Raw genomic sequence first — 24,822 nt, 5'->3', positions numbered from 1 at the left:
AGTAACCTCGAAAGTAACCAACACAGTTAATCAATGTCACCATAAAAAAAGTAACCAATATTTGATAGAAGGTAGAAATATGATGGCTAATATCTATCAATTATCAACACTCATAGCTTGTCAGCATTTCTACATTTATTCATTCAATATATAAAGTATCTGCTGAAATCTATTTTTGCCTCAATAACACAGTTGGCTTGGATATCTAAGAGACACATCTTGAAATCTTTCCTAATTTTCTCTAAACTCTTAATAAACTTGTTGAAAAGAACAGTACTATAACACAAACTTTTTTCTTTACTGGAATGCCAATGTAAAGGCAAAAGGATTCTTCTTATATGCTTGCTTCTGAAATACCCCTATATTTATCATATAGTAGAGCTAAATCAGTGAGGACAATCCTGAGTGGTATACGTTGACATGTCATGCCCTTGGATATCTTAAATATAAGTACATGAGCTTAAGAAAAAAGGTTTTTCTTTCCTATATAGTGAACTGATTTCATCTATTATCAAAACATTTGTTCCAGCATATAATTCTTCTTCCTCATGAACTGCTTCTAAGAGAACATATAATCTCTAAATGGCTCTGACATACTGTTATTATATTATGCAAATACAAAGCCTTAACTTTTTTTGACAAGCCCAATTTTTTTACTATTTGATTCAACAGACAAAATTACTCAGCCAAAATGCTTTAAAAGTTTCTAAATGTTTCTTTACAATTTCTGTAATTTATCCTTACTAGTGACAGTCTGCCATCCACAGATCACACTTGAAGTAGTGCTGCAACTAAGGCCTAGGACAGCCCAGGATCTGCTCAGTATCTATCCATGCACGATCCAGAAATGCAAGAGTTAAACACCTGATGGTGTGACCATTAATCAAGAGAGGCTGATAGCTGGTCCTGAGATATGTCACATGTCTTTTTCAGTAGTCTCATAGGATCATGTAAATGTCACCCATAGCCATGCATAATTCGCTAATGTGTTCTCCTACCAGCACAAAAGTTTTTTTTTAAAACAAACCTTTATATTTGGTTAAGAATGGTTGAGTTATCCTATGCCCTCTTTTCAACTTTTTTTCAAAAAAAATGTTGTCTGAGCTCTTAGTTTTCTCCTGAATCACATTTATTCAAGAGTCCTATGCTTCTGTGCATCCCACTCCACAACTTAAATTACTTTTCAAGTTTTTTTTTTCCATTCAGTGAGTCATTTTTGTATTATCTAGAGCTCTCACTAAAGAAAACATACCACTTTCTCAAATGAGAAAATGATAAACTTATCATAGATACTAGCCACTACCAAACTTAATAACCCATTTGTTAATCTATTCAAACTTCTATGTTTTAGCGAAGGAGCACCACAATCTTGGTTTTCTTCTTCATATGATTAGCAATACTGGTCGTGGGTTTTTATTCAGGGCCATTTTTAAGAAATATAACACTTCCTCCTCCCCAACCAAGTTTACTGTGGACTTAACAATGAGTAGAGTACAGAGGATACATTACAAAATGCTGTCTCAGAGACAATACACACTGTTTACATGGCAGGAATCTGTAGGGGTGACAGCCGCAAATGCTAAGTATCTATTATACATTTATTTAATGGTGGTTGGTTTACATTAAGGGCAAAGTTGCTGAGTCTGAAAACAGAATCCTCTTGATTTTAAGCTTCAAGAACATTTTATTTCAAGCTAATAATATGTAATTTATTTTTAATATTGAATACATCTTCCATAATCAACGAAAGTATCAATTTACTTAAAAGCAATTTTATTGAAACATGCAAAAAAAACCCACAAAACTTATGCCAGCATGGTTTCAAAAAAGTTTACTAAAAATGTGTGATTGAGTAAAAAGAACATTCTAGAAAACCTGAATCAATTAAAAATACATGTATTGATCATATACTATGGGCATATCTTTAAGCAAGCCCTTGTATCAGACAACACAAAATCAAACCCTTTCACATAGTTCCGGTAGATATTCCTTGGCAAGATCATTAATTTCACAGAATTATTTTAAAAAATAATAATATATGCATAAGATACAAAAGAGTGTACTATGAAAAACAAGCTTCTTCTGTATTATAGTTCAGGTAACTTCAAGGAAGACTAATGCCTAAACAATCTCATTCTGATCTGCCATGTGTGGATCTTGGATCTGATTTTCTGGAAAAAAAATTTTTTAATGATATTTTAACTAATCTGGAAAAAATTAACATAGAGCAACAATGAGATATTATTAAGAATTATTGTTAATTTGGCTAAGATAATGATATTATGGGGTTATATTAAATGAGAAAGTCCTCATCTGCTACAACTACATATAGAAACATTTACAGAGAAAATGTCATAAAAAATATACTACGGCAAAATATAAAGGTAAAAGTAAAACAAAGGAGATAAGCAAATGGAATAGATAAAAGGTGACTAGCAACAAATTGATGGCTGTTGGAGCCTAAGTAATGGGTACCGAGAGATTCTTGGTGCTATTTTTCCTTTTTAAGTGTTTGAAAATGCCCATAACAAAGATTTAATAATAATTCCTGCTTTCATGGAGTTTATTAAGTCTACGATATTCTCATTACCACTTAAAAGTAACAATAACACTGAATAAAGTCATCTAATTCGAATGAATTTTTTCCTTAGGCAGAAAAGGTCACTATAGAACTGTTTAAAAAGTTCTAAAACAACTTTAATATTGAAACTGGAAAATTTAAGCAGAAGAAATATAAATAGCAACATACATTTGTTCTTCAGCTTCAGAATCAAGTATCAATAAGCAGGGCTTGGTGAAAGAATTTAATAACACATACCTTCCATAATACAACAATATTCAAATCCACCTCACTGCACTTCTGAATTAACTTCACAGCATCCTCCACTGACTGTTTTTCTGTATGCACTGATGGCTGGGCTTGCGGTTTCTTTAATTCGGAGGATAAACTTCGATAAAAGAAGTCTGCACACGGGCTTGCTGAACTTATTATCTGTTAAAAGAAATCACGTGTCTACATAATTGTTTTCCATTACATATACCCTGCTAAATTCATATTTCTATAATTTATATATACTCCAAAGTCTTACTCAATAATTTCTTGTCAATTTGATTGAATACAGGGAGGCCACACAAAGATGTGGACACCTAAAATACTGGTACAAATTACCGTGAATCTTAAACCTGTTACCTCAAAATAATCTGCACTGCCGTGATATTAGGTTTGACATTCCAAGTATCCAGAGAGGATGAATGGGTAGCTCTAAGAAAATAATAATAAATTGCTGAAAATTTTGAACTACTAAAATAACAAGTACTAGTTCTAAGTATTTCAAATACTTAGAACACCAGTCAACATCCAATAAAACAGAATGCAAATAGTGTTACTGATATTAATTTGGCTTTTATACTTAAAGAGAGAGAACATGAGAAAAGAATTTTAAGTGGATTCAGAAGTACAGGATTTCTCTTAATGGAATATTATGTTTCATAGTAAAATCTCTACACTTATGATTCCCTGCATTACAGGCTGTATTATAAAGATACTAAGCTTCAAGTTAATAATTAAATATTAATAAACATATACATTTTCCCCATGTGAAAGAGTGAGCTTTTTCTGGTAAACAATTGTCCCCAAGGTTTTCTCACTGATCTGTAGTGCTTGGTTAAGTTCTATTAACTCAACCATTGAGATTCATCAAAAGGAAAATGTTTTTGTTTCTGCCTTCTTCAGTGCTCCCACACAAAATTATTTAGCAACAAATACAATAAAAATTACAACCTGAATCTAATTTAAGGGTTCTGATGATGTTTCCAGGGATTTAAATTTTAAAAACGAAATAAACAAAATAAACAACTTAAGTCTTGAAAGCTAAATTCAACCATTCAGGAAGTATAGTATCTCCAAAAGTCATACTTGTTTTGGAATTACTGGGCTTTTGCGTTCTGAGTTACTTCTAAATAGTTGATTCCTCAAATGATCAAAAGATAGCCACAAAGATAAGTTAAAAGCAAATAATAAGAGAAATACAAAAGTATAAGGAAGTTAAGAATTATCAAGAAGAGCACAAGGAAGAAATAATACCATAACAGCACAAGACTACATGGAATTTTATACCCTTGGTTCAGTATTTTTCAAAGTAGATCCCAGATTGCCTCTTCAGATTATCTGCAGGGCTGGTTAAAAATGCATATTCCCAAACTCCACTCAAGAGGTAATGAACCAGAGCTTTAGATATAGAGAGGCAAAGTTCTTATTTATACAAAATTCTCTAGGTCAAAATTAGAGTCTGCAAATTGATAACCTCAATTATCACCGAGCAGCTAGCTTACTGTAATATCAGGTCTCATCCCACTTCTACTGAATCAGAATACACATTTTAACAAGATCCCCGGGTGACTCATAAGCACATTTTTTGGAAGTTTGAAAACCAACACCCTATCAGTGGTCCCCAACCTGTTTGGCATCAGGAACTGGTACTCCCATGAGAATCTAATGCCTGACGATCTGAGGTGGTGGAGCTGAGGTGGTGATGCTAGCGCTGAGGAGTGAATGTAAATACAGATGAAGCTTTGCTTGCTCACCTGATGCTCACCTCCTGCTGCATGGCCCGGTTCCTAACGTGCCATGGACCAGTACTGGTCCACAGACCAGGGGTTGGGGATCCCTGCTCTAGGTGATTCTTACATATAATGAAGTTAGAGTATCACTGCCCTAGATAATAATGCATTTAAAGTCACAAAAAAGGTTATCATCTGGGCCTCAGAACCATCTGATACATCAAATTCCAGAGGATTATCATCTATATGTTTCACTGTGACCACTTACCCTAATAGGTTACCTTGTATAATCCTGTTTCTTTTTTTTAATCCTAAGAATTATACTTATTTGATACTCTCGAAAGAAAGTTAACTGATTAAAATGGTATAGTCCATATAGCATCTTAGGTCTGTTTTGGGGTTTGAAGTCAAGTTGCAAAACCCAACAAAATTGACGAGTTCATCCACCAAAGAATTTGGGGATTACTAAAGCAATAGTTTTGCCAAAATAGTCAGATATTCTAGAACTGTGACTTTTTCATTCAAATGCTATTGTGCTTATTTGCATACCTGTTCATTTCCAAAGATGATATCTGCAAAGGTGTATTTTTCTGAGGACTGTGCAGCAACTAAAAAACAGGAAAAAACAAACTAATTATATCACTGGCATGAAATATAAAATGCCCATTAAGAAAGTGTGCAAGTACAATAAATTTACCTTCTTTTTCCTTACACTGTATTGCCTTGAAGCAAAACTTTCCCTTTTCCCTACTGGCAAGTTTGGCATCTAGGAAGAAAAGAGAAATTTTCATAGATCTTTCTCAGCTTACAACATGGTAAAAGCAATTCATTATTCAGGCCACCTCAAATTCGAAAATAATTCATAATTATAAATAATGTTTGGTGAAAAAATGTCTTTGCTTTCATCTCAATGAAATAAATCTCACTTAGCTCTTAAAAAAGATAAAATTAAATTTTCTTGAACTTCATATTTGTGAGAGAGAGAGAGAGTGTGTGTGTGTGTGTGTGTGTGTATGACATTACAAGATAAACAAAAAGTTTGAAGATAAGAATTTGGGGGTTAAGAAGCCCACAATCCCACTACTCTACTATTTCTTCATTTCCTTTCTGTATTTCTTTATGCCCATGATTTATACCAATATTGTTATATGTACATACTTTGCTATGATGCATTTTCCCACCATTGCAGACACTTCTAAAATGCTAACATATATTAATAACCACAGAATTGTCTCGGTTGCAGCTTAATTTACATTAAAGCCACACTAAATTTTTCCCTAGCAAGTATAATCTTGCAATAAACTGCTCTGAATATATGGATTTTCCCATATTTTAAATTAATTCCTTTGTATAAATCCCCAAAATAAGGATAATCGTGAGGATTAGTAAGGATTTAAACATTTTTATAGCTTTCGAATATGGATCATACACTTCTTTACCAGAAAGAGCAAATATTATTTTTCCAGGTTCACTCCATTTTTATAAGCACTAGATACTCTCATATTACTGGCAAGATGATAAACTGATAGAAACATTCTAAAAAATAATTTGTGAATATATGTCACAAGTGTATATATTCTTTTGTTTGAATGTTACATAGGTAAAGAAATACACAGAAGAGCCAGTCAAAGGAAACAAAGAGAAACTTCCATATTCTACTCTATAAGTTTCTGTACTGTTTGAAATTCTGATAGTGATCTTATACTCAGGCACCAATTTTACAACTGAATAAAAGCAGGAAAATATGCAAATAGAAAGATGTGAATATAGAAATGAACGGATTAAAATAGGTGATCTGATTTACAGTCATGTAAACTAATGAAAGTACAATTTAATGCTTAAAGAAGTTAATTATAAGAAAGGTAACAATAATCTTATGTTATGGTACTATTCTGAAAAAAAAAAATCAAGCAATGAAGATGTCAGAATTTACTATGAAATGGGAAAAAGGCACAAACCTTTGTTTTCAGAGAGATTTACAGATTTTTGTAACTTCCAGTGTTTGCTACTACTTGATACTTGTACTATATGGAATTCCTTAACACCTGCTTCACTCTGTTAAAAAGAAATAAAATAATCATTCAGGATTTAGGAGCACTAACTTAGAGTATTCCAGTGAAAACATTCAGACGCTAATGTTTTTTCATTCCTTCTTTAAACATTCTTAAAACAGAGAAGTCAACATTTCATCTAACAAATATATTTATAATGTACTCTCAGTGGCGAATTCTAAAATACTAAATGTATTCAGTTATTAAAATCTATCCTACTGGTAATGTTTAATAGATACAAAATTATTTGCTGTATCATTTTCTTTTTTATTCCTTCTGAATTTTCCAAACTATCCCATTCCCATTAAGGCATAAAAACAAATTAAAAACTCACAAAACTGAATTCCAATATACAGCCAATGTACATAAAGTTATTTAAATTGTATACAAATTTTATTCTCCTGAATAAGAGCTAACTTGAAGTTATTAAAATAGTCTTACTCTTACAAATATTGAACTTTTTGGAAGATCAAAGTATTAGTGCACTGACCTTAAATATCCTAAAAAAGAAATATTTGACTTCACAAATTTACAAGAGTAAAGGACATTACGGAATAAGTACAATTTCAAATAAGTATCTGAACTGAATCATGTGAAGTTAAGATCCTATAATCACAAGATAATATTCTCTTCTTCAAGAATATTTATTTTTATATTTAGAATACATAAAACAGGAATGGTAAAATGTCTGAAATGTTTTATATAAAGGAAATGATCCATCAGAAATGTGTAAGTGAATGTGTAAGTAAAAGGTTATCAAGTTAATGCTCAATGTGAAATCCTAAGAGAACTTCATAAATTTAATTATATCGATAGATTCTCAATGGTGAGACTAGAAAACACTTTAAGAGATCTTTTTGAGGCTGAATTACTAGAATATAGGGCTATACATCAATAGTACCATACTATTGCTACCAGATCCTTTTATTTGAAGAGAGATTTAAAATTACATTACTAAAGGAGAAATAAGATGTTTTCACACTCTGTTCTGTATGAATATTCCCAAATTCCTAGCTCATGCTGTCTTGTGAAGGGGAAAAAAAATCCATTACTAAAAACAAAGGAAACACTTTAAATATAATTAAAAACATAATTTAGTTTTAAATCAACTTACAGTATTGATATTTTCCACATCCACAAAGAGTAGCATATTGCCTCCTCTGCCCTCCTCATCTTCAAGAGAATTACTTCTGCAGACAGTGGCTCGTACATTCAAAGATCGGCTGGTACAAATAACTGCAGTGTGTCTTAATATTCTGTGACTGAAGAAATAAAAATTCTCCCTGTGTTATGATTTTCTAATTCCAAATAAACCTTTTAAAACCTCATTACTCTCAGGAGCATTTATACTCCAAAAAAAAATATAATAAAGTAAAATTATCTAGTTGGTCTAACTTCGGTTCAATTCGGAAAGAAACTATTAGTCTCCCCCACTGTAAGCTTCTTCCATATTCATTAAACTCACCTAATAGCATATGAAAATAATCACATAGTAATGTCCTGATTATGCCTCTTTTATTACAGTGGTTCCAAAAAAACTGAACACCTACCAAGTAAACTCCAAACTTTCACCTGGCATTCAAGGCCCTCCACAATATAGCTTTACATTTCAAGATTTAATTCCCTTTGCTTCCTTTACACGTTTTACACTGTGGTCAAACTAACTCATTCAGTTCATACTTCCTAACTTATAAATCTTCACTCATACATATAGCCTCTCCCTGGAAGACCCACTACTATTCACTTGCCTACTTATACCCCTAAATATCAAAATTCTGAAATCTTTACTTTCTTTGGAACCTTATTTACCATTACTACATTCTGTAAAGTCTTCCCTGATTGCCTTGGCCAGAGTACTCTATCATCTCTTTGAAAAGAATTAACACTTACTGAGGATCTAAAATGTACTTATGCTTACAAATACCATATCATTTTGTCCTCATAGTAAGACTTACAAGACATTTAAATACTCTATTAAATAAAACAAATGTAACACAATCACTCTTAGTTAATTTTATAAATATGACAACTGCATTATCACAAAAAATTCTGCTATGTAATAGAATAGGCCACGCAGATCCTTGTGAATACAATTTAGGTTTGATTTCTTCAGTGATCCCCATGAAAACATCTGTTCAACAAATACATTCTTTTTATCCATTCTCGGGGTGGGAGGCAAGGGAGGGCACAAGGGAAAAAGAAAAGTAAAACAAAATTTCTTAAAACAGGATGACTGTAGGCAGGTTGTCTTCATATACAAATGGTACCTGTGAATTTCATTATTATGATAATTCTGGCCAGAGTACTTAGCTATATAAAATCATGTATCAAATTTATAGATAGAAAAGCCACAAAAAAGATTAATGTAGCTTAATTTTTTTCCACTTCCAGCCCCTTGGAACTTATAGTAGGGACAATATTAGATATAAATATGCAAAATTTGGAAGGTGGTAATCTCTTAATTAACAATAACATGTTAACAAATATCAAAATGTTTATTTGAATTTGTGCACATATATTAAATATAGATCAAAAAAGTTTTATAATACTCACCGTATTTTAGGTTGCTTTTTAACACTTTCATAGTAAAACAGAAAATTAATTTCATGAACACCTTCTTCATCTGGCCCACGTAACCACATTGGTAGCTGAACTGAAGCTCCAGGTAGAAGAACAGTGTCAGGAAGGGGAACAGGAATCACCTCTGGCTGACTTCCTATGCCAATGCCAAAGTCAACAGAAGAAGCTGATGATGTGAGTGCTGTACACATAGAGGTAGAATCTGTCACAACAGTCTTGTAAGCACTACAGTTCTCAGAAGCTGAGGGACTTAGTGGTGTTAGAATGGCCGTGTTACCACCAAAAGTAAAGAACTCTGGACGTTTAGAAACAACCTTCAATCCAGTAAGAGGACATTTGCTGACATTGACAAATTCTACATATGCTTTTCGCGTTTCTCCACAGAGAAGCCCTGTAGGAAAATGTATAAAGAACACCTGCATTGGAGGGAAAAAATATTATTATATTGTCTGTTAAAAATTCTAAACCCCTAATGAATAACACTTTAAGATGCTGCAGTCTTTACTTAAGGTTTAGCAAGTATTTTATTAATTCTCTTTGATATCTTCCTGATTATGTGCAATTAACAACTCTGTTTCAGAAATAAGGATAAGACAGAGACCAAAGTTACTCATCAGATTTCAGAGTTATAAATTAAAAGTAAAAAGTCAATAATAAGAGGGCTATTGGCAAAATTTTCATGACTGTGTAGATTATGGACAAGAAAAGTTACAAGTAATTTGACATGGTTATGTGAACTAAATAATTATCAGTCAAGAAGTCCTTATCACTGTTAATTTGAAAAGTAGCTCAACTACTTAATTTATACGTCATTAAAATAAAAAGATACACCATAGGTCTTAAAAGGGAAGAACATACAGATTCATGATTCTAGATCCATAATTTTAAAATCCCAAAAGCTCAGAAGAACCTCAAGCTTTTAGCAACTCACATGGGAGCAAAAGCTGACTTGACTAATAGAGGCTTTTTAGTCTTTTCCATTTAGTGTGATATTTATATGGTTCACTCAAGCAATATAAACGTGCCTGATAACCAGGTGCTGCCACAAACCCAATAGGAATTAGTAACACTTTAGATATAAACATGCATGTATGTACACGCACAATTTCTAAAAATTAAGACAAAAAAATATTTCCAAAACACATCTGCCTCAGGATTTCAGATAAAGGATTGTGGACCTGTACTAAAGAGGTAGAAACATGGGCTAATAAAATCACCCAGTAAGTTATTTGCATTTAAAGGATCCTTAAGTTTAAGTGTCAAAGCTACACAGTACCTAAAAAAGGAGAAATATAAAGATAACAGTATGAAGATAAAAGTTCTAATAAAGTTGTGCCTAGCAGTCCTAAAGGAGTTATGAAAATCCAGTAGAAATACCTGTGCTTTTTAATCTAAGTTTGAATGGAACTACATTATGGCAACAGTCTTAAGGAATCAGTTAAAATTTGAATCAGAAGCTTTAAAAATGGATATGAGAAAACAAGGGATTAATGTAGAAATCCAAAATACAGAATGTAGAAATCCAAAACAGATTAATAAGATAGGAAAAATAAACTAGATAGTGTTATATTGAAGACACTGACTGTGTACTGATTGGCAAGTGCCAAATAGTCAAATAATCTAAAATTTGTAGAGGAATCTCAATTTTGAGATGTTATATCAGAAACAGCTGCATGAGTAGCAAGTGAGAGTATCATAAAGACACACTAAAATACAGACACACCTGGATACCATTTAGAAGGCTACAACATTGATAAAATGAGAAAGGTGATGGTATAAGACCAGTGATACACTGTGTGTAGAATACCATGTAATGCTATCTTCGGAGTAAAGGTTTTACTAAATATATTATGTTGGGTCTTTAAATATATTATGTTGAGCCTTTAAAGCCTCACATGCACAGTTGCTAAAAGTCCTTCTAAACAGCTGATGTTTGTGATAGCTTCAATGTAAATGGAAAAGAAGACCAACACCTATTATTTATCTTAAAGATCTATGTGAATACAAAATGGTATGCGTAATGTTATTCATTGTGATTTCATCTGTAACAGCAAATGACTAAACAACAAATCAAACCCTATTATGCTAGTCTGACTGAATAAACTACATATATACAACATAAACCCTATGCAGACAGTGGGAACTTGAAGGGACTGTTTTTCTCTCTGCTTTTCTATATTAAAATTTTTCCTAATAAAAAGCAAAATAAATAAATGAAGAAAAAGTTTTGGAATGACACCATTTTCTGAATTGGACTTAAGAACAAAATATTTCTAGTAAGTGGATATAGCTCATAGCACACTGTTTGCTTTCAGCATGCTATACAAATGGTTGTAAACACAAGAGATTTTAATTTTAATCTCTTCTTAATCCACTTCAGTAATTTTCATCCTCTCCTGCTCTGATAAATACATATAAGTGATTATTTCATCAGACACTGTAGAGATTGGTAACTTCCTCCACTATTCCCTTAAACACTTCAAATTCTATAAAATATTTCTGACATAAGATATTAGGAATAGGAATGGTCTAAAATTTTTTACCAGTATTAACAGCTATCATTGTTAATAAAAGGTTTCTTAACTGACCTCCATCGTATCACATTTGTTGGATTAACCAATTTCTCTAGTATCTTAGCAGAAAACAGTGAGTGATGTTCATGGAATTGAACATTAGTGGCTTCAGGCTTTCTACTATACCTGCCTTCTTCTCCTTATCAAGTCGCTATTTGTTCCAAAACTTATTTTAAAAAATTAACTATTATGTAAACTGCTTCCATCTACATTTGAAAGTATTGTTTTTATCCAACGATAAAATCTAGACCTATATTGCACTTAAACTACTTGACAATTATCTTTCAATTCCCACTCTGAAGCAACCAAAACTGGAAACTTAAAATGACAACTTACAGATGTGGTTGAGTGCATGAATGACAAAATCTAATTCTTATTAGGAAAACCACACCAACGCAAAGAACTCAGAGAAAAGGCCTGACACAAATCCACTACCCCCAGAATAGTGAATAAATGTACACTTATACGTTTTCAATTAAGGTAAAATAGTTAAGACTGTGGATGTATTGTTTTTTTATTTTCATTTAATCAACCAAACATCAGTTGTATTATGTAGAATATGAGGTTCCCTGCCAAAAAAAAAAAAAAAAAAAAACCTCTTCAAGGAGAACTGCATCTGTATCTATAACAACTAATTTTTTTTTTTTTTTTTTTTAAAATCACTGTGGTATGCAAGAAGAAAAGTTAGGAACTACCAGTATCAAAAAGAAGATCAATGTAAATTTAAAGACTGTTGTTAAATTTTAAAATGAAACATCATCAGTTCAACTTTCCTCATTTCATAAGTAAAGAAAAATGCCAAGATCAGATAATCAGAGATGAGACTTAGGCAGAAGCCTAAAGGTAAAGCTCTATCCATAACAAATGTGAGAATGACTGCACATTTGTACATTTTAATAATCTTAATAACTGAAGAACACTGAAATAATATATTCAATTCCAAGCAAAATGTTTGTTAGTAACTTCTAAACTATAATGGTGAATAGCCCTAAAGTAACATTTAGATCCCAACTCGTTTCAATACATTTTTAGTCTTAGAACTCCTATCCATAGCAATGCAATCCTAATAAAATCTAATTCATTATTGTGGGAATTTGACAAACTTGGACAATAACAATAGCACAAGTATAATAAAAAAAATAAAAGATTATGAGGACTTGGCTTGCCAGATTTTTAAAAAAAAAAAAATGTTAAAGCAAGAGTATGGTATTAACACAGAAAGGGAGGAGAGAATAGTACCAAATAAAATTGGCATAGCACCCAAAAAGAAAACAAAACAAAATAAAACAGGTTATGGGTACTTTTAGGATATTACTAAACTAGAAAGATGGCATGAGTAGTCAATATTGAATTACGGGTAATTGGAATTAGAAACAAAGTTTGATATTCAGAAGAGTACATTCCCTTGGATTTAAAAAAACCAGAGACATCAAGAAATAAAACTAAAAGTTTTGACTAGGGAAGTCTCTGAACATAATCATACAACTTAGAAGCAGCAAAGTAAAAGACTATTAGATAAGACTTCATGTAAGTTAAAAACATGAAGTCTTTCATGGTAAAACACACCAAATCAAAGCTAAAATATGTGCAAAATCTTTACCAACCAGAAACTAGCATTAAAATCAATCTACAAGCCTTTTATTTGCCCTACACAACTCTTTAAATGCAACATAATTATGCAAGTGTAAAACCTGGGCAGAATATATACAGTTCAGCAATACCCTCCCCTCAACACACACACATCATCACTTTCATGAGTATGTTACCTACCCTCACCACCAAAGGTACAGGAATAGCACCCATAAAAATCATACAATGAGAGAAGGGAAATAACACCCAATTATAAGGGTATTAACAGGCAATCATATGAACATATAAAAGAAGAAAATCATATGGACAAAAATGTGAAGACTAGCCAACCTTATCAGTTATCAGAGAAATGTTATAAAAACAATGTCATTTTTCACCAATCTAATTTGCAAAAGAAAAAAAAAACCCTGAAAATATCCAGTATGGCACAGATGTGGGGAAATGTGCGCTCCCATTCTGAAGAAAAGTGCAAATTATTATAGCCTTGCTGAAAGTAATTTTGTAGTATATTGCAAAATTTTAAATTTACATACTTTGGCCCAGCAATTCCATTTCTAAAGTCTAATCTAAAGTAGAACATGGACAAAATATACACACAATGTTTAATGAAAAACTGTCAGTAATGATGAAAACTAGAACCACACCTATCAACAGATAAATGCTTAAAATATATTACGATGTAACTAAATAAAGGAATAACATATTTAGCTGTTTAAAAAGTTTTTACTGAATGAAAAAAACTAAATTATGTTGTTGAAGACAAAAAACAAGTCACAGGATCGAATGTGCAGTATGATTCCATCTATAACTACTAAAACTAGATGTAAGTATATGATGAAAAGTTTGAAAAGAAACACCAATTTGGTATCACTGGTACTTTTTGAAGGTAAATGGCTAAGCTTGTAACTTCAGTGGAGTTTCCATAGAAGAGAAATTTGCAATGCAAGAGGAAGGACCACTTTCCACTGTTCTTGCATATACTAAACCTGCTTCAGTGTACCTAATCCAATGTAGGCCAGAATTCTCTCCGAGAAACTTGAAATCTGTAATATAAAGTGGCACAAATACTGGAAGTTGTTAGACTAAGGTCGTATCAAAAGCAATACTTCCTAAGGCTTAAAAACATTTGCTGCTACATTCCTTGGAGCTGCTGAGTCCTTATTCTTTTGTGAGACTTAGTATTCTGTAATACCTTAGTTTCCACAAGATACTCCAATATCTTTTAACTAAATAATATATTTACTCTTTGAACTAAATAATATATTTACTTTTTTTGGCTTATGTAAACTAGCATTAGTTTCTATCTTTGCAGTTAAAAGACTTTAATTCATATGGCAGGAAACTAGGATGGGGTGGGACACAAAGAGGGTGAAGGGAAAACTGCTTTTTATTCATATACTTATCTAAATTGCTTACGTTTTTTATAAGCATTAATTCCTATTTTATATCTTTTTATATCTTACCAAAAAAAAGCCACTGATTTGATTAATAACAAGTATTCTTTCGGAAGTGTTTTCCCAATTTCCATTAATATTGAGTGTTATGTTTTATAACCTGGCTATGACTTAATGCCAAGTTACATAATTATCTTTGCAAAATTAGATCTGTTTAAATCCTAGCTTAATAATTTGAAAGTACAGCTCAATGTAATATCAATAACGTCAAAGTCTAAAATCAATTTACTCAAAATATCACCTGACCTAACAAATAAATTATTAAGTCCATGAAACTTAAAAAGTGAAATACCTCCAACAGTGGCATTTCCTCGGTAATTATGGGATCTAAACGTCGATCAGGACCATATTTAATAGATGTTTTCTCTTCTTTTGTGTTGTTAAGTCGAGGACCTTGAATTTCTAAATCCTGTCTCCCTCGGACTGACATACTCAACGAATGTTTTCCTGAAATAAAAAACAAGACAACTGATGTTCTAAAATAACTTGGTATGTTAACTGATATCAATTTAGCTTGAATATGATAAATACCCTAAATTTCAGATTATTTCTAGAAAAATTCTAGACAATTACTGATTAGTATGGTTAACTAAAGAATTAAGCACATTTTATTTTCATGTTTAACCACACCCATTTTATGCTGCTTAATTTCTCATTTTATTAGGATTCATTTACTTTGCAGAAAGACTATGTATCACTAAATAGAAGTTTTTTAAAACCTATATTTAATCATAATGGCAATTAACCAAAAAGATCTGAAAGAACAACTATATTGGGACCAACACTTTGATTCGTGCTATGAAAATAGATCTATTTTCAAAGGAAAAAATTTCCAAAATATTGAACAGATCAACTTTTCACTTTTACTCATATTCAAATATATATATTAATTTGAATTATTTCTGGATTATAAATCTTCTCAATAGATTACACAAAGAAAATTAAACTCATATAATATTCATATGAGATTTCTCCCAAAAGCTTCCATGCAGTGTATGTAGTTGTGAAAAATGCTAGGATATACAACTATCTTTCCTAGAGGACTACTCAGAGCCTTTAAAGTGCTGATAGTCACTGTGATATTCTCAGACCAGACATATAATGTAGCATTTCCCATACTTCATTTGATCCAGATTCCTATTAGCATTTTGTGAAGTAATGAACTACACTAAATCATGCAAATTCTCCTTACAAGATGTAATTTATTTTAATAGTTAATTCAGGGTGTTCTCTCACTAACGTCCTAAAACATATAAATTATTGTATTAATGAATATATTTGGTAGCTTAAATGAAGCAATTAGATATATTTTATTGACAATGATAACTGCTGTACTGATTAAGATCCCAGGTATGTACAAGTGGGAAAGGAAAGGAGCATCGAAAAGTTCTTGACACCCAGTTAACTTACTTAAAAAATGCAAAAAATTAGTGAGATTATTTATTAATGAACCTTGGCTGCTGCTTGTCAACATGTATCTTGTAGTTTTAAGTTTTACTCTTCTAAAATGTGCAAAACATTATCTGGGGTACCAAAAATATCAACTTAACAATAACATTTAAGGTGCTTGTCAACTAAGAATTACAAATGTAACACTAAAATGAAGAATACCATATTTAATTTTAGTGCAATTTTTTAAAAAATTTTTGAATTATTATGAATTCATTCTACTTCTGTTTACATTGTAAAAAAAAAAAAACTATTGAATCATCATTGAAATGCAGACAAGTAGAAATATTTAACTGAAGGCTAAATGTGCCAACAAATTTTCCAAGAGTTCCAAAAATACTTCCCAAAATAATCAGCTTTTATAAATACTAAATTCAAGTCTGCCAATGACTATTATTTTTTTTTTTTAAATAAAACTTATCTACTGAAATGAAAAGCTGAAACCAAGGGATTTCATAGCAAACTCCCTGACATTTTGTCAACTTAAACTCGAGTAACTGTATATAACAATAAAAAATATTAGATCTAGAAGGGTTCTCTAAATTTAAAAAAAAAAAAGTAAACTATGTTAAACATGTATCTTTTAGCTTTACTCTTCTAAAATGTATAAAACATATCATCTAGGGTACCAAAAATATCAACTTAATAAAATCCAACTCTCTTTACAGGACAGATAACAGACTTTAAGGTGTTTAGTATCCAATAATGTGAAAACACTGGTCTTTAATATGTATTATGTTTTATAAAAAAGATAATATTTGGAAATTAGAAATTCAGAAAATAAAAACTAAGATGGTTTTTATACTTGCAGCAGACATTTGAATCAATGGTTAGAATATATTTGGTTAGACTTTACTAAACTTGGATCAATAACGCAAAAGAAAAATATGTAGAGTAGAACCTAAAAATTTTCAAAAGATAATACATTAGAAAGGAATAAAGCTGTTTATTTTTGAAGCAATGGCAGAGTTTAAAATAATTCAAATTTTTCATTTTTCCATCTGACTAAATGTCTTTATTAAAACTTCATTAAACTTATTTTAAAAATACCTCTTTTTCATTCATTTTATTCTACGGAGACTGAACTAAGTATTATTTTTGTAACTATTTAACAATGCTATAGTTTTACCTGTGTGACATCCAGGAAGAGCACCAATGCCATCTACTGTCACGGAGCCCTGAATAGTGCCAAGATTATAAACAACTCCCAGAATATGCAGCTCCCCTATGTGATGGGGAAAGAGCTTTAGTCTTGCCTGTGGAGATATTTAAGTCACTCTTATTATCTGTTTTCATAATATGTTAAATAGTGCAATTCCTAAACTCTGTAATGTTGCAGAAATATAAACTCATAACCTAAACTTAAATTATCAATTAATATGTCTTGTTGGAAAGCAGTTTCTTCAAAAGAAAATCTCTAAATTCAACAATTAAAAGCCTGAATCCTCATCGACACTTTTAATAAAAATCAAGATATTCAGGTCAAATATCATACTGACCATAAGAAAAAAGCAGAAACTTTTCATCAGGCTTCTTAGGAAATTAACAAACCAAAGATGACAGCAAACCTACTTTTTCTACCAATTTCCTTCTATGCAATTCCAGTATCTTAATTTTTAATATTTTAGTTTTTAAGAAAACTAGAATATAAAACAAACTGAATAAACTAATTTTTAAAATGTTTTCATCTTACTTTTAGAAAGGCTTAAGACAGAAAAATAATCAAACAATTACCACTTTAGATTCTTCACTATTAATTAGGAATTCTGAAATAACTTCAGTTCCAATCATTTCGGGTTCACTTGTTACCTAAAAAATAATTTATTTTGTAAAATATACATTCTAATAAATAAAGTATCATATTATTAACATTTCCTATATACCGATACTTAAGAATAATTATAGTTAGCATTTACTAAGTTCTTTATATGTGCTAAGCAGTATGCAAAGTGTTTTTATTTTTACAACTGTAGTAAAGCCATACAGTAGTAGGTACCTGACTTTTTTTCCATTTTATTCAGTCCAACTCAAGTGGTGAGGATAAGAGATCTACTCAAAGCTGCAGCCACCAAAAGGATAAAACCTCAAGAGATAAAGTTCAGCTGCTCATTATCAACAATGGCCAAAATAACCATTTAATTTAACTCTGCAATTAGAGCAAATTTTTTCATCTTTTCCGAATTGGCTAATTACATACAGAAAAAGTTATGGAAGTTTGTAGAATGTATAAAGGATTGGTGGACAATAAGAGCAGTGGAGAGAGCAAAAAAGGCCCATCTACTCCAAATTAGTGACATCTTTAAGAGACTATAGTCACTAGTCATATAACAAAGCAGAATTAACTGGCTTACTCTTGGAGTAAACCTGATCCTCACAAACACTGTTTTACTTCTACCATGAGATTACCAAAAAAAATAAAGATTACTTTTCCCTATATTCCCATTCAGCATCTTAGTCTCACTGATCAAAGCTCATAAAGAAATCTAAAGAGTTCCAAATTTATAGGAAGAAGTATAACTTCACTGTACACAATAAAAATTTTCATTTAACTTTAATATACCTCCATTAAAATCTAATTATTGAACAGACTAATATACCTAAAAAGGTGATAATGAAAAAAAAAAAACTTTTCCAAGAGTAAAGTTTATACTCTTCTAATTTGTACTCCAGGTATCCATAAGATATTAGAAAAACGTGAATCCAGTCAAGATGGCCAAGTAGGTAAATCCTGTGTTTGCCTCTTCTCACGACCACATCAAAATTACAACTTAACAGAACCTTCAAAGAAAATTGCCTGAAATCTAGCTGAACAGAAGTCTAAAGATATACAGAAGAAATCACACTGAGACTGGTAGGAGGGACAGAGATGTGTGAAACAAGCTGGTGGCAGTTGAGAATTAGGAGGGATACTCAGCTGTGAAGGTCCCTCCTGAGGAGCAAGGGTTCTCAGCCCCACACCAGGCTTCCCAGCTCAGGGTTCCAGTGCCAGGAAGAGAAGCCCCCACAACTCCCGGATGTGAAAAATAAAGGAGATTGTGATTGAGTGAGAGGAAGGGCCTCTGGAGTCCCAGACGTTCCTCTTAAAGGTCCCATGCATGGACTTGCTTGCTGATGGACTCACTTGCTATGAGGTCCAGCTCTGGGGCAAAATGCCCAGGACAGACACAGGGGAAATGAATTATCTGGCTTAAAGGTAAGGGCTGGAGGGCAAGCTTTCTCCCAGAAAGAAGTTTTGGCAGAAGCCGCAGTTCCTTTGTTGAGCCCTCCCCTCAACCAGTGTGTAGACACAGGCCACCACCTTATGTGAGTCTCCTCTATCAACCTGGCTAACACCATTAGCCCCGCCCTGGTGATTCTCTAAGATCCCACCCAATTTACAGGCCCACAAGCCACTTCCGGTGGCTTTTCCATATAAAAGACCTATCTTGGCTCATGCTGTAGACTTTCCTAAAACCTCTCAAAGGTTCATGAAACCCAGACAAGTTGCATCTGGCCTCAGTGTGCTCCATACCTCCTGCTAAGCAGCCCTAAGCCCAGCACTATGAGCAGCCTGCCTCGGATGGCAGCTTAGCCTCTCCCTAGTACCTCCAAGCCCAGCACAAGTGGCAACCATCTGCAAAAAACTTTTTAGTTTATACCAAGTGACCCCTGGCAGGCACACTCAGCAGCTGACCTTGGCCTGCAACAGAGTCCCTTCTAAGAGGCCCCAGAACCAATAAACCTGGTGGCCAGCTTCAGAACACACCAGAGCACCACCCAAATATGTCCACAAACAACACGCTCAAAAAGTAGACTGGGCAGGCTCTAGAGCCTTGCTAAAGAAAATCCTACTAAAGCAAATCGTGATCTGTAGGGTCAGCCCCTGCACAACAGCTCCTCCACTGCAGTCACCAGCCAATCCGCACAACCAATCAGCGTGAGGGTCAATCCTTCCAAATGATGTGCAAACAGCAACCAAGGCTCAACTACAAGAAGGCACGAAAAACCTATATAAGGGACACATATGGAGCACCTAGCTCAGGTGATCAGGGGGATGGTGCCACTGGGCCCCAAAGGATAATTACTAAATAAGGTCACTCTACTAAGACCAAGAGACATAATAGCTCTACCTAATATATAGAAAACAAACACAAGAGGCAGTCAAAATAAGGAGACAAAGAAATACGTCCCAAATGAAAGGAAAAAACAAAGCTCCAGAAAAATAACTAAACAAAATGGAGAAAGACCATCTACCAGATGCAGAGCGCAAAATACTGGTTATAAGGATGCTTGATGATCTCAGTGAGAACTTCAACAATGAGACAGGAAACATAAAAATGGAGAAAGAAAACATAAACAAGAACCAGTCAGAAGTAAAGAATACAATAACTGAAATGCATCCATTAGAGGGAATCAACAGTAGAATAGATGAAGCAGAGGACCAAATCAGAGATTTAGAAAATAGAAAATACCGAAACAGAATAGCAACAAGAAGAAAGAATCCAAAAAAATGAGAATAGTTATTTAAGGGGCCTTTGCAACATCAGGTGTACCAACATTCACATCACAGGGGTACCAGAAGGAGAAGAAAGAGAGCAGGAAATGAAAACTTATCTGAAGAAATGATAGAAAACTTCCCTAACCTGGTGAAAGAAATAAATATACAAGCCCAGGAAATGCAGAGTCCCATACACGATGAACTCAAACAGGCCCACACCAAAATACATCATAATTAAAAGGCCAAAGGTTAAAGATAAAGACAGAATCTTAAAAGCAGTAAGAGAAAAGCAGGTAAGTTACCCACACTGGAGCTCCCATAAGACTGTCAGCTGATTTCTCAAACCAAAACTCTGCAGGCCAGAGGGACTAGCATTAAATATTCAAAGTGATGAAAAACAAGGACCTACAACCAAGATTACTCTACTCAGTAAAGCTACCATTTAGAACTGAAAGACAGATAAAGAACTTCCCAGACAAGAAAAAGCTAAAGAAGTTCATCACCACCAAACCAGTAGTACAAGAAATGTTAAAGAGACTTTTTTAAGAAAAAATAAAAAATCTGGACAATAAAATGGCAACAACTACATATCTAGTAACAATTATTTTAAATGTAAATGGATTAAATGCTCCAAACGAAAGACACAGATGGCTGAACAGATAAGAAAACAAAACCTTTAACATATGCTGCCTACAAGGGACTCACTTTTAGACTGAAAGACACACACACAGACTGAAAGTAAAGGGATGGAAAAAGATACTTTATGAAAATGGAAACAAACAAAAAGTTGGGATAGCAATACTTATACCAGACAAAATAGACTTTAAAATAAAGGCTCTAACTAGAGACAAAGAAGGACCCAGAAATCCCACTTCTGAGTATTTATCCAAAGAAACCCAAAATATTACTTTGAAGGGACATGAACATCCATATGTTCACTGCAGCATTATTTCCAATAGCCAAGACATGGAGGCAACCTGGGTGTCCATCAGTGAATGAAAGGATAAAGAAGAAGTGGTGTGTATACACACACTCACACAAATAGAATATTACTTAGCCATAAAAAATGAAATCTTGCCATCTGCAACAAAATAGATCAACCCAGAAGTATTGTGCTGCGTAGAGCAAGTCAGACAGAGAACAATAAATGTCATATGATTTTACTTATATGTGGATTCTAGAGAACAAGATAAATGAACAAACAAAACAGAAACAAGTTCACAGATGGAGAACATTTTGATGGTTGCCGGACTAGGGTCAAAGGGAGAGGAAATTAAGAAGTACAAATTGGTAGTTACAAAATAGTTATGGGAATGTAGAGTATAGCATGGGGAATGCAGTCAGTAGTATTATAACAACTATGTATGGTGTCAGGGGGGTACTAGATTTATCAGGGTGATCACTTTGTAAGTTCTATAAATGTCTAATCACTGTTGTACACCTAAAATGAATATAATTTTGTATGTCAACTATAACTGAAAAAATAAAAATTTAAGGAAAAAAAAGCAAAACAAAAAAAGAAAAATGATTGAGGTTTGCTAAAATTCAAGCCAAAATAGAACCCAGGAAATCACAATCTTTCAAACTATTCATAATGAGCATAAATAATCACAAAATGTCTTCAATTAATTTAACCAGCAAGATTTTAAAAGGTGATCTTTAAAAAATCAAAATACTTCAAAAGAAAGTTAGTACAAAAGACATCTTCTTTGAAATTCTCCCTTCATAAATCAGCTCTAAAATGTTGGGATATTTCCCAGTTCCAAAATAATTCTTATCATATTATTAAAGCACATAAGCAAGGCAATATACAGAAGTAAAATTTCAATGTCACCATAAAAATAAATAAATAAATAAAATTTTAAAAATAAGTAAAATTTACATAATAGATATTGGTAAATAAACTAACAAGTAACTAGGTAAAAAAAAATGTATTTGTCCAAATTATTTCCGTTACAATCAGCTGGGTAACAAAAATTCTTTGTTCAAGTCATTCCTGCTTCAAAAATAACATCTTAAATATATAAAGAGCTTATTATAAACATAAAGAGTATGAACAGAAAATTAACAAACAGAGATACAAATATAGGAACTTCAACTTCACTAGAAATCAATGAGATAAAAAGTAAAATAGTAAGATGGTACTTTTTTAAACTATCAAATCAAAGATTTTTTAATAAATAAGAATGGCGAATGTCGCAAAGATGAGATACCTGACCCCATGTGTTACTGGTGAGAAGCTCGCTGGTATGATCTTTTGGAAACCGATAAAGTATTAAAATATTTAGCCCTAGGAATCTTTTCTACAGAAATAATCAGGATAAAAAACTATGCACCCAAATTTTCACCAATGAATATGACAGTAAACAAATGAAAACTTCCATAACTACCAATGAAACAAAACAGCTTATAAATCATCCATATGATAGAATATTATGCAAAACAAAATATTAAGATATTTTAATAACCAAAATATGCATTTAAATCAACAAAGAATAGAAAAAACACCATATACAATATCAGACAATCCCATATATGAGCAAAAAATACAAAGGGAAATGACTGGAAATACAGCAAAGTGCTAAAGTGGTTATTTCTAAATACTGAGAAGATAGTTTTACTTTTATTCCTTATATTCTTCTGTATTCTCAATTTTCAACAATAAGCATATAACATAGTTTTTATAACTAGGGAACATAGCTTAAGAAAGAGTAAGTATAGCTCACTGAACAGAGAAGTTGAAATATTATCATAGCAACTGTTAGGCTATTACGAAAACATGCTTATTACAAATACCTTTTAATAACTTACTAGTTCTTTAACTTCTTCATTATCCTTTCCACTGAAATCTTTAGGTTGAAACTTCCAGAGCAATGACAAATCAGTCAACAAAAGTGGAACCTTCAAAGGGTTTCTAAAAGCCACTTCCACTGTTATTGGTTCTATAAAAAAAATGCCTAAATGAATAACGTCAATAAACCCCTATACTACACCCTATGCTTCAATTTTATGAACAGACCTTGCTTTCATAGCTCTGAATTTCTGCCTAGACTGTCCTTAGCCAACTTGTAAATGTCCATTTAGTCAAGATTCAGTTTCAAAACTACCTTCTCTAGAAGATTTCCCCAATTTCTCTGTACTAAGAATGGCTGGCATTCTCTGTTCCGATTACCAACTGCATATTGCATCTATCTGTATTAGAGCCACCACTGCTTGGTTCTATAAATGCAGCTCATTAAATTATGAGTTCTTAATTTATTTTTGTACCCCAAGCTTCCAGTGATTTTTGGCATACAGAAAATTATCTTGAATCTGCTGTAAGTAAAATAAACAAAAAAATGTATAAAAATTCAAGTATATCACCTTCTACCACTGCAAGAGGAAATCTCGAGTTATCTGAATAACTGTTCAAACAGTATTGTGTGGGATGGAAATTGGATGGAATTACTCCTTTGTTAACCAAGGCCACAACTTCTTCCTCAAGTTCTTCCCACTGCTGAGACGATTCAAAATCATATTCTTGATCAAGACTTATATGAGTAGCTGCTTGCTTTTCACCTAAAGAGGGAAGGGGGGGCGTAAAATTAAATGCACATGTTCTTTAATACTGACCCTCAAATGAAACGTATTTTAAATAAAAATCTAAGTCATCCAAAGAATTATACACGCTCAACACTTACCTATTTCCAATTATCTGAGAGAAAAATATCCTCTTATTAACTTTAGCCTAACTGGAATTTTGCTTATAATACTCATCGTCTTTTCCTCCTGACGCTGAAAGGATACATTTTCCCTAGTCTTCCACAAATAATTGTATAGGAAATACTTCAAACATATGAATAAAGTATGGAGAATAATGCTTTATTGTATATCAAAATTTAACAAAAGTCAACTTTTGTCATATAATCCCAAATATTTTCTATAAAATAAATATTATAGATAGAATTGATGTCTTCATCTGTGGAATCCTCCCTGATTCTTCATCTCTTACTTCCCGGAACTACTCCAACGTTGAAGTATAGCATTCTTATCCTTTTTTTTTTTTTTAACTTTACCATATGTGAGTGTATATATAAACAATGCATAGA

At 32.5% G+C, this 24,822-nt stretch overlaps 1 protein-coding gene across 3 annotated transcripts in view; it reads right to left on the bottom strand.

The window, feature by feature from the left end:
* Positions 1-24,822, bottom strand: part of TRAPPC8 (trafficking protein particle complex subunit 8) — an 81,142-nt gene that overhangs the window by 12,026 nt on the left and 44,294 nt on the right. For 2 of the 3 annotated variants that reach the window (XM_039843870.1, XM_039843879.1), the window contains exons 15-25: positions 24,098-24,292; positions 23,546-23,676; positions 17,992-18,066; positions 17,387-17,513; positions 15,101-15,255; positions 9,165-9,607; positions 7,726-7,873; positions 6,519-6,615; positions 5,258-5,326; positions 5,110-5,168; positions 2,819-2,992 (exon numbers count right to left, since the gene is read on the bottom strand). In XM_039843870.1, coding sequence (XP_039699804.1) covers positions 2,819-2,992; positions 5,110-5,168; positions 5,258-5,326; positions 6,519-6,615; positions 7,726-7,873; positions 9,165-9,607; positions 15,101-15,255; positions 17,387-17,513; positions 17,992-18,066; positions 23,546-23,676; positions 24,098-24,292 — 1,673 coding nt within the window. The remainder of the gene's footprint in view (positions 1-2,818; positions 2,993-5,109; positions 5,169-5,257; positions 5,327-6,518; positions 6,616-7,725; positions 7,874-9,164; positions 9,608-15,100; positions 15,256-17,386; positions 17,514-17,991; positions 18,067-23,545; positions 23,677-24,097; positions 24,293-24,822) is intronic. The other variant, XM_039843888.1, reaches the window with a different exon arrangement.

Source organism: Pteropus medius, unplaced genomic scaffold, assembly GCF_902729225.1.
Source record: "Pteropus medius unplaced genomic scaffold, Ma_sr-lr_union100, whole genome shotgun sequence".
Taxonomy (NCBI): domain Eukaryota; kingdom Metazoa; phylum Chordata; class Mammalia; order Chiroptera; family Pteropodidae; genus Pteropus; species Pteropus medius.
This window is presented reverse-complemented; position numbering and strand designations above follow the sequence as displayed.